The 9,797-nt window shown below is 46.9% G+C and overlaps 1 protein-coding gene and 1 pseudogene across 1 annotated transcript; both read right to left on the bottom strand.

The window, feature by feature from the left end:
- Positions 1–526: 526 nt before the first annotated feature.
- On the bottom strand, positions 527–2,183 carry LOC104623427 (methyltransferase-like protein 7A). The gene is made up of 2 exons (XM_010290514.1): positions 1,680–2,183; positions 527–763 (listed from the first exon to the last, which is right to left on the bottom strand). Exons 1-2 carry the CDS (start codon positions 2,181–2,183, stop codon positions 527–529), a joined length of 741 nt encoding a protein of 246 aa, XP_010288816.1.
- A 2,617-nt stretch (positions 2,184–4,800) lies between these two features.
- Positions 4,801–7,117, bottom strand: LOC104623429 (annotated as a pseudogene).
- Positions 7,118–9,797: the final 2,680 nt, after the last annotated feature.

Below are 9,797 nucleotides of genomic sequence, written 5' to 3' on the forward strand. Positions count from 1 at the left end.
CTTTGTAACTAAGTTCTGGCGGCTGAGCAGAAGTTGGGTGTTGCGGGTTTGCATCTGACTGCTCGCTCCGTGAGGCTGGAACATCGACAGCTGAGGGCCGTGGGGAGAGGGGCGCGGGTTGAGCCCAGCGCCAGCGTACCGTGGCTGCCCGAGCCCCTCCTGCCCGGCCGCTTCCCAGCGTGGGGAACACCTGAAGGAATCGTTTCCCAGAGTTAACCTGACGTAGGCAGAAGTTCTCTTGACTTAATACGTTCTGTTTTTCTGCGTGCTGGGCTGTTTTGCATTCTGCTGCAGCTTCCTCCTGGGATGGAGCGCCATGGGCTGCGCTGGGGTCCGGCGAGGCACTGTCAGCAGCACCAGGGCTTCAAAGTTGCTTAGAAAATGGACCCTCTCTTCTCATTTGGCACTTGAATCAGAAAGTTAATTAAAGTCCTTCACCGTGTTACCTAGATTCGGACGTCTGGATTAGCCTATGCCGCGTTGATTATGGGGGGGCAGGGGAGAAGGCCTGGCAGGCGGGTGTGAGTTACTTCACGGCGTACCCGATGATGTGGGGCTGAATGGGCGTCCAGGGCAGCGTTACGCTTATGTGTTGGAGGTTCAGCTCTGAGAATTGGGCCTGTTCGAGATTCTTCCACAACTCTCTCGTTAGGCAGCATCCATCAAAGACGAGTTTCCAAGTCGGATAGCAGATCTGCTGCCAAAAATACTTCCAGCTGGAATGATCAGCGGCCACGTGCTCCAAGAAATAGAAAGCGCCTCCCTGGGGAAAACAAAGTCGTCTTACAGAGCCGCAGCAGGCGCTGGGGTTAGGCCGGACTTCTCCCTCCATCCCACCTCCTCTCAAATACAGACCAGTGCCTGTGCAGTTTGCTCACTCATCACCGCTCTCCCGCCCCTTCCCTGCCCGCTTTTTGCTTTTGTGGTGTCAGTTGGAATTAATGTAAGCAGGAAACTTGCAGAGATTCAAAATGCTTATTCAGAAAGCGTGGGGGATGTACTTAACTTGATCCCTCTTTTATCATAGCAATAGTTTGTTGTCTTTTTGTTTCAATTACAGTTGCTAGCATGTCAATTTTTTCAAAGGAAACTAAGAGAAATGTGTAAATCCTACTCAGTTTTTGACAACCCGGAGGATTGTGTTGAAAATGCCATTTTAAAGGCTGAAAGTTTATTGCAAAAATACCCCAACAAAACAGATTTTTTTAATCTTTACCTTGATTAGTATACTACAGGGAATGCCTTCAGGCATTTAACTAGGCTGGTTTCGTCATACAGGTAGATCAAGCCCCACTTCTAAGAGGCTAAAGCAGTTTATTTAAAATGCAGGCTTTCAGTCTCGATCAGAGAGTTTCCCATCCAAAGGAATCTGGTGTGTGGGGGAGGGACACCACCACAGGAACCAGTTCTGCTTTAAACGATATACCATAATTACTTTCAAAATTAGTGGCAGTTCTAGTTAGCAGACTGTTACTATTAGGGTTTTACTTTTAGGAATAGGACAGACTGAGCAGTACGTTGCTACTGCTTCGCACCATTTAGCAGTGCAGAATAGCTGTAGGTAAATAAACTAGGTCTGGTTTGTAAGCTCAAACACAGCCTTTTTTCTTTTCTTTTGGTGCAGTGCCTCTGGAATAGATGATAAAAGTAATAACAAAACTTTTTATCCAGATACTCACTGGTCTGAGCACTCGCAGTGCTTCCTTCAGGGTGCCGTTCACGTTGCGCACAGAGCAGAGAACCAAGGTGCAGATGACGGCATCCACAGAACCGCTGGGCACCTGGTGCAGGTCTTCTCCTGCAGCTACTAGGAAAGGCTCGTAGTGGACATGCTGGTTCTTGTTCATGCTTCTCGAAAGGCCTTGCTGGAAGTTGGGGTTTATGTCGGTGCATGTGACTTTGCAGCCTGGTGGGTAGAACTGGAAGTTAGCACCGCAGCCGGTCCCGATCTCCAGAAGCTTCAGCTCTCCTGAGGGGCTCTTGAAGTCCAGCAGATTACGAAATAGCTCCTGTTTCTGCTTCTTTGTTTTCCTCTGATGAATTGCAGAAAGCTTCTCTAAGAAGAAAGGAAAAAATACCTTCCTACAGAAAGGTTCCCATATGCCCAGGAACGATAGCAGGTAGATGGGCATGGCAAGCAGCGCGAGGCAGGCACGGCAGAAGAGGATGGTGACCTTGGTCATTTCCAGCGTAGGGCAGAGGATCCGTACGAAGCAAAACTAGTTCTTCTGTGTATTAGAGCCCTTGAAATTCAGACCGAGCTGCATTCACGTACTTCCCGTGTTCCTTTTGAAGTATATTCAGCTGCTTGGATTGATCTAGTAGACTTTTCTCTAAGGCTGATTTTAAAGTCCGGTCACAGGCCAGGAAGGGAAAGGCAGGACTGCATACCAAAGCGTCGCTGTAGCGTCCCAGCTCCGGCAGAAGAGGAGCTGCCAGTCTGTTACGTAACCTGGATAAACTGGGCACTACGACTTCGTATGTAACCACTGGCAAAATGTCAAAAGATGCCCTAATTTGGTGTTCGGCAGTTTCAGGTTACAGGTCATATCTCTTAAAGCAACCGTGTGTTGTCTTTAGTCAGCTGAAGGAAACTAATCTGAACTCCGGACTTGCTGTAGGCGTTTCGTTAGGAGTTTGATTAACGTTTCAGTTAAAAAACATTTGTTTAAGAGTTAATTTACCACTCCGTTTTGTAAGTAGCTGGATGAGCTAGTCAGCTGCTCGCCCTGTGCTCTCTCTGCAACAGCAGCTTTCAGTCTTTCCACTCTGCGGACACCTAAAATACTTTGGTATGTGCATATGGGCTCTTTTGCAGTGAGTGACCTTGCTTGTCTTCGTTATCTTTCAGACCTTTGACGGGAATCATGGAACAGAGATAAAACAATTTATTAATTTAGTAAGCACTGCGTACAGTATATGGCTTGGTTTTACTAACTTCATAAGCTTGAGTCAACAATGAACAGTCTGCTCTATGCTAAATGCATTCAGTAAAACTTCAACTTTGCAGTCATCAGTGCGTTTTCAAAGGACTTGGCAGCAGTGCAGGTTAGCCACTAGCATTTAATTGCTCTGCTCCAGGTGAGCCTAGCACAGGCAAAGAAGGACCTAAGGTCCCTAATAACCACAGAATCACAGAAGGGTTTGGGTGGGAAGGCACCTTTCCAGGCCTTCTAGTCCAACCCCCTGCCATGAGCAGGGACATCTTCAACTCGACCAGGTTGCTGAGAGCCCGGTCCAACCTGACCTGGGATGTTCCCGGGGATGGGGCATCTCCCACCTCTCTGGGCAACCTGGGCCAGTGCTTCACCACCCTCAGCGTGAAACATTTCTTCCTTAGAGCTAGTATAAATCCTCCCCTCTTTCATTTTAAAGCCATCACCCCTTGTCCTATTGCTACAGGCCCTGCTAAAAAGTGTCCCCATCTTTCTTTTCAGCCCTTCTCAGCCCTGGCAGCTGCAGGAAGGTCTCCCCGGAGCCTTCTCTGCTCCAGGCTGATCCCCCCCCAGCTCTCCCAACCTGTCCTCCCAGCAGAGCTGTTCCAGCCCTCTGAAAGGCAGTTCTGTTGTGAATTGCATTGGAGAATTTTGTTCTTCTGTTGATAGCTAGTCCTATGTCCGATGAGTTACCTCCTCCCTCTAGTGGTAATAAAGCAAATATAAAATCCAGCATACGGCGGCATCGTTATTAGACTGCTTTATTAACGAACTCTGTTGTCATACCTTCATACCTCCACCTTGCGGCAACTATATTAGAGAAACAAATGTGAACAATGGGAATTACTTTCTGTGTAGACCAGTTGGATGTGTATGGAGCACAAAATAGAGACATTAATGCATTATTTTCCTATAAATATAACCTGTACTGGGTTTTAATTCCTTGCTGCTATACTGCAGGAAATCATAGAAGAGGGTAAACACTGGCCAAGAGAGCAGCACCTTCTCTTGGTGTCCAGAGTTCACGTTTCTAATGGCACTCCTGGCTTTAAGACAGACCACTTTAAGGTGTGATCTAGATTGGAGGGCAAGTAGAAAATGAAGAATTTAAGCATAGCTAAAACATGTTAGTAGAGCATGACAAAAGGGCTCTAAGGACATGGCTGATGTAATAACAGCATTTTACAGTGCAATTGAGATTTCTGCCATCTGATTTAACAAACGTCAATTTTTCTCGCAGTGTAAAGAGAAGTTCTGGGGTTTTGCTTTGTATGGGGCTGTTTCAAGTTAAGTCTGTGCTGATAGCATTAGCATCTAATGGCCAGTGAGAACTATGCCTAGTGAAGTGGTGGTGTAATGAGCGCTTCCCTGAATAAACTGTCTGTCAGGGAGGACTGTGCTGGCACGGGCGAACGAACGCCTGCTCGTAAATATGTTTCATAATGGGAAGACTGAAATGTAAATGCTCGTACTGGTGCCGTATCTATTATGCATGTGTCCTGTATCGGAAATGTTAGAGGTTGGGCATTATTCTCTGCCCTTAGAGAAACGTTAGCCCTCTGCAGTTGCTTGCATGTGGCTTCTGTTTCCTTTCTTCCCTCTCCCCCTTCTCAGCCCTCTAAGATGCTGACGACTCCTTCAGTTTGTATTGGATCTAGACTTCTTTCCCGTTTGCCTGGCCCCTGCACAGCAGCTGTAATCCAGAAAGCCTGTCTAACAAATGGAAGAATGTGATTCCCAGTTTGAATGTGCTGTAGATGCTTGGGACGTTTTCCATACTTTTATTGTACGGGTGGAAAACCTCCTATAAAGCATGAAAGGAGAACTGAAGGGCGGTCCTGTGTCCTGCAGTGCTCATGGTCATTTATTTTACTGCATACCCAATGATAGGAGGACTAGTAGGAATCCAGTAAGGTGTGATATGAATGCATCTCAAATTCAGTTCTGAGAAATTACTTTTCTCCAGCTCCTCTTCTGTCTCTGGTGAAGGAACACCCATGTCCAAAATACTTCCAGACCTTTTGCCAAAAGTAGGTCTACCTGGAATGATCTGCAGCCATATGCTCCAAGCAGAAAGCTCCACCCTGGAAAACAGTGCCATGAACAACAAAAAAGTAAAAGGACTTAGTTCCACATACAGTTCACCTCTGTATGTAGAATTTTACCTTTTGCATATTGGTAAATACGCCTCTCCGAAGACCAGCCTCCTTTCCTAGATGTTACACGTGCTAGATTGATGTTTGGTTTGAACCGTGAAGTCTCTGAAAGTGCCTCCCATTCAGTTTTCCTTGAAGGTGGTGGTTGTTACTGGATGACTGCACGTTTACTGAGAGGTGCAGTTTAGGATTGTGCAAGAGGCAGTACGGTCTGACGGCAGGAACCGCTGCCACTGGGCTTTTGTCTCTGCCTTGGGTGGTCTTTGACGAACCACTTTAGCTTCCTTGTGTTTCAGTTTTTCTCATCTGAGCAATGTGAATAAACAATTTGTTTATTCTTCATACCAGCAAGGAAAAGGGTTGACTTCTTGGCGTTTATAAAACATGAGAGATAGCTTTAGCAAGCAGAAATCCAGTGTCCCAGGGAGAGAGGCTACAGTCAGTATATGTAGTGTGTAATGGTTCTGTCATTGTCAGTCTTGTGAACCCTATCAAAGTTTAATTGTGTCTTTGACCACATCTGTTCAATGTCTTTCCGTGTTTATAAATAACAGATAAGAGGCAAATCTAGTATTGTAAGCAAAACTTTCCTGTAAAACCTGTTCAGTGAGACCAAACAGAGAAGTCAAAGGTTCAGAGCTGAAGTTTCCTTCCTTTCTTAGAGAAGCGTGTTGGGTATGATCTTACTCCCTCGTCCCTAGTTTTGCTTTGAAAGAGTTTACAAGATTGCCTCGAGGAATTAATTAGGCTTTCAGCCACGCGCAGGGCTGAAGTCTCATTTACACATGGAGGCTCTGGCCAGTTACACAGATTTAGCTCACCTGTGTGGGTAGGATTTGTGTTAAGTTTAATTTAAACTCTTCCCCAGTTATTCTAACTGGAGAAAAAAGTATTGGGAGAGAGATACGTGAATGTGGTGTTTTACAAGCACCACCTTAGAATATAATGAAAATACCTGCTTAGGTGGACAAGGTGGACAAGTTTTAAAGATCAGAGAGAGACTTGCTAGAGAATACATGTGGGAACTATGAACTGCAATTGTTGCTAATAATTTACCTGTGTTACAACACACATCCCTTCCTCTACCCTCCTCTTACTCCACCACTGTACTGCAGTAATCCTGCCTATCCAGTACTGCTCTGCTCCTCCCAGCTCCCAGGACTGCCCAAGTTGCTTTTTTGCGTTTTCTTCTTTCTGAAACAGCTTTGGCCGTGGAGTTTTTGCAGGCTGCCTGGACTGAGCAGCAGTGTCTCACTTGCCCGGGCAGTCGGCACCACCCTGCCGGCACTCCCCACCGTCTGCATGCACGGCAGCACATCAGTCGCGCTGAGGAGTGAGAGGGAAAGCAGGCTGAGCTGGTTCTTTCATCTGCAGCTGAAGCAGCACAAAAGAAAATTACTTATGAGTGGATAAGTGGGTATGATCGTTGATTTTAAACTCTTCCTTGGCCTGGTGCAGGTGATGGTCACATGTAGGTCGGTGCACACCACTTGGCTTACCGCGACACAGGTCGGCGCTGCCCCAGCTTACCAGCCTGAGCACTCGCAAAACCGCCATCAGGACTTTCTTGCTGTTGGTCACAGAGCACAGCACTAAGGTGCACACCACCACGTCCACGGCACCATCTGGTATTTGATGCAGATCCTTGCCAGAAGCAACCACCAAATGTTCAAGCTTGAGGTGCCGGTTCTCCAAGAGGCTTTTGAGGAGGAGCTTTCTGAAATTGGGATTAGGGTCGGTGCACATAAACTGGCAGCCTGGTGGGTAAAAGTGGAAATTGGTGCCAGTGCCTGTGACGATTTCTAGCAACATGAGGTGGCCTGAAGGGCCTGAATTTTTTCTTAAGTTGCTGAACAACTCTTATTTCTGCCTGTAGACCTTATGGTTGTAGATGGGCACCATGTTGGCCCTGATGTATGTGAGGACTTTCTTGTAGAAGGAGTCCAGTAAGCCCAGGCCCGCAAGTACATGGAGGGGCAAGAAGAGGAGCGGAACACGTCGCTGGAGGAAGGGGAAGAACACCATCCCTGCGGCTCAGAGCCAAGGTGGCTGGTGTCAGGCGGCATGCACACCCTGCCCCGCACACCCTGCCCGGTCCGCAGCCGTTGCTGCTGCAAGGGCCAACCTCCGAACCAGATGTCTGTCTGTCCTGCCTGTCTGGCCGGGACACCGTACCCTTGTGCAACAGAAGGATTGCATCCGTGATACAGGAGAAGTTCTTTTAGACTATACCAATCTCTCTGGCTATCCACATCCTTTAAATATGTAGTCATTCCAGCTACTAAACTTCAGCGGGCCTGCGTGGTGTCTGTGATAGCAGAGGTACACAGTCACCCGGTTATTAGTGCAGAAGCACAGACACCCTGTATGCTTTGCAGAGGCGTGTGCCTGACTTATCCCTGTCCACAAAGCCTAGGAACTGGTGAGGCAATTCGGAGGTCACTACACCGAAGGTGAAAGGAGAAGTGAGGGCTGTAATGATGAAATGAGAAGGGAGTATCCTTATCAAGCAAATTTTTTTTTTTTTTAACCGAGCAGCTGTGTGCTCCTTAAAAAGGCAGCACAGTGCCAGGGAGTCACTGTTCAGACTGAGAATTACAGAATTGTCTTAATTCTCTTGCCTAAGTTCTGCGTAGTTTTGTTCTCTTTTAACGAAAGGAGGGGGTTTATAGTTTTTATTAGCTTTACTGTTCTGATTACAGGCAAGCAAAATCATAAGCAGGAATTGTAATATTTATCTGCTTTACAAGGCGGCATTATTTTGGAAATACTTTTGAACTCTGGGCATGCGCATTTGCTGAGGATTCCCTTTCGACCTGGATCGGGATGATGAACTAGATGGCTCTGCCGGCTGATCAGAAGGGTGGATGGGGCAGTCTGCGAACGTATAACTGTATAGGGATTACGCTGAACTCCATGGCTCTTACCTGGGGTAGAGTCTCTCCTAGGCTCTGCCAGGATTGCTTAGGTCAATCAGGAACTTTTGTTGTTGTTGTTTTGTTATCACTGTTAAACCTCTGAGGGCATTGACCTATTTATTTCTTTAAGCGCCTTGCTTAAAGATATCTTATACAAACTGTAATAACACTCTTGGGGCCCCAGAATGTCCTTGAAGTATTTCTGGTGCGTGGCCCGCCCCAGAGGGACGCGTGTGCCCACAGTTCCCAGCAGCTCTGTGGGTGCCCTAGTTGGAAGCCCGGGTGTGCTGCTGCATTTCCATCGCGGGGTCGGCTTGCCTTGCTGCCTGCCTGGTCCCTTCGGCCGGTGCCGGCAGCTTTGCCTGGGTGCGGCACCGTGCGCCTCAAGCCGCTGGCACCGTTAGCTGTGTAGAGAACGTGGTTTTTTTGTTATGTGACTTAACTTTCATGTTTGGACACTTAAACACTCTGTATTTTGAGATGCTATCCTGTTTCTCAGCAGTTTGTTATCAGTGGATTTTTTCCTATATTCCAGTGGTTTTATTCCCACTTACGTCACATGTGCTGGAAATTTAAGCCTTAGTGAGAACCAAGCTACAGAAGGTCCAGTTTGGACTGAAAATTTATCAGAATCTGTAGCTTTCTGTAGCAGTTTATTTAATGTCTGTGTAAATGTTCTTGATCAGTTATGGCTTGAGATATCTACATTTTTTTGGTTGCATCTGCCCTTGTGTTACAGTAGGGTAGTCCCATAAAAGTCAGCGATGTCAAGTGAGGGCAGATGTAGTTCCTGTGTCATTTCTAAAGCAAGATAAATGAGTCCTCCAGCACAGTGCTGTGCCCTGCTAGCTTGTCTGCTCAGCACACAACTCCTCAAGCTCTGCTCAGAGGACAAACATTTAAAATTCTGTGAAGAGGACATTTTTGCAAGGTAGATTTCCACCCCCCACCCCCCCAAACAGCAACCTAATACAGTGTTTCAGGCTGTTCTTTCAGAGACACAGGCACAGTCTTATTGAGAACAAGAACTACGTAACAATAAAAATTGATCCTAAAATTGCAGTCATAAATTATAGGTGTAACATTATAGGCAGAAATTCTATGTATAAAGGAGGAGGAGTTGTCTCTTGTAACTGAAGAAGGGTAACTCGGGTCAATTCTTAGCGCTCCCTTATTCACTGTTCTACTGGAAATCTGCATACACGCCGGGGCAGTAGCGGAGGGCAGTGTTCCAGAGCAGACTTCCACCTCTCCAGTGAGCTGCTGGGCACAGGGAGCTGCGCAGCTCCCGAGAAACCTGCCAGGTGCTGAGGAAGGGCCTTGGAGAAGAAATCGAGTGGCCCAGGGGGCAAGGAGAAGGAAGAAGCCAAGGCGGTGCCTAGATCGACCGGAGAAGGAGCATCACTGCATGTATGCCATACGTGTCATTTTGGCAGTTCTTTATTTCCTTTGTAAAGTCTTACATCCAGGGATGAGATCACAGAGCTCTTCTTGCTGATGCAATCTGTGATGTGCATGGCCAGTTGAAGTTTTAGCTTGTCCTGAAACTGTAAAAAAAAAAAAAAAAAAAAAACGAAAGACAATGTGTTTGGCTGATAGAAAGTTTTCCTTTTGCTCTGTTGACGACATTTGTCACAGATCACGCTCCATGGGTGTTTGTTACAGGACTTTTGCGTTATTTCTGAAGCCTGTTCTGCAGGGACAGTAAATTAGACTGAGGTGCAATCCCGGCCTAAGCAAAGCTGGGCTCCAAGAGGCAGAAATTGTTGTTCCCGAGCCGCATCCAG

The sequence above is a fragment of the Phaethon lepturus genome, unplaced genomic scaffold (genome assembly GCF_000687285.1).
Source record: "Phaethon lepturus isolate BGI_N335 unplaced genomic scaffold, ASM68728v1 scaffold30227, whole genome shotgun sequence".
Classification (NCBI taxonomy): Eukaryota; Metazoa; Chordata; class Aves; order Phaethontiformes; family Phaethontidae; genus Phaethon; species Phaethon lepturus.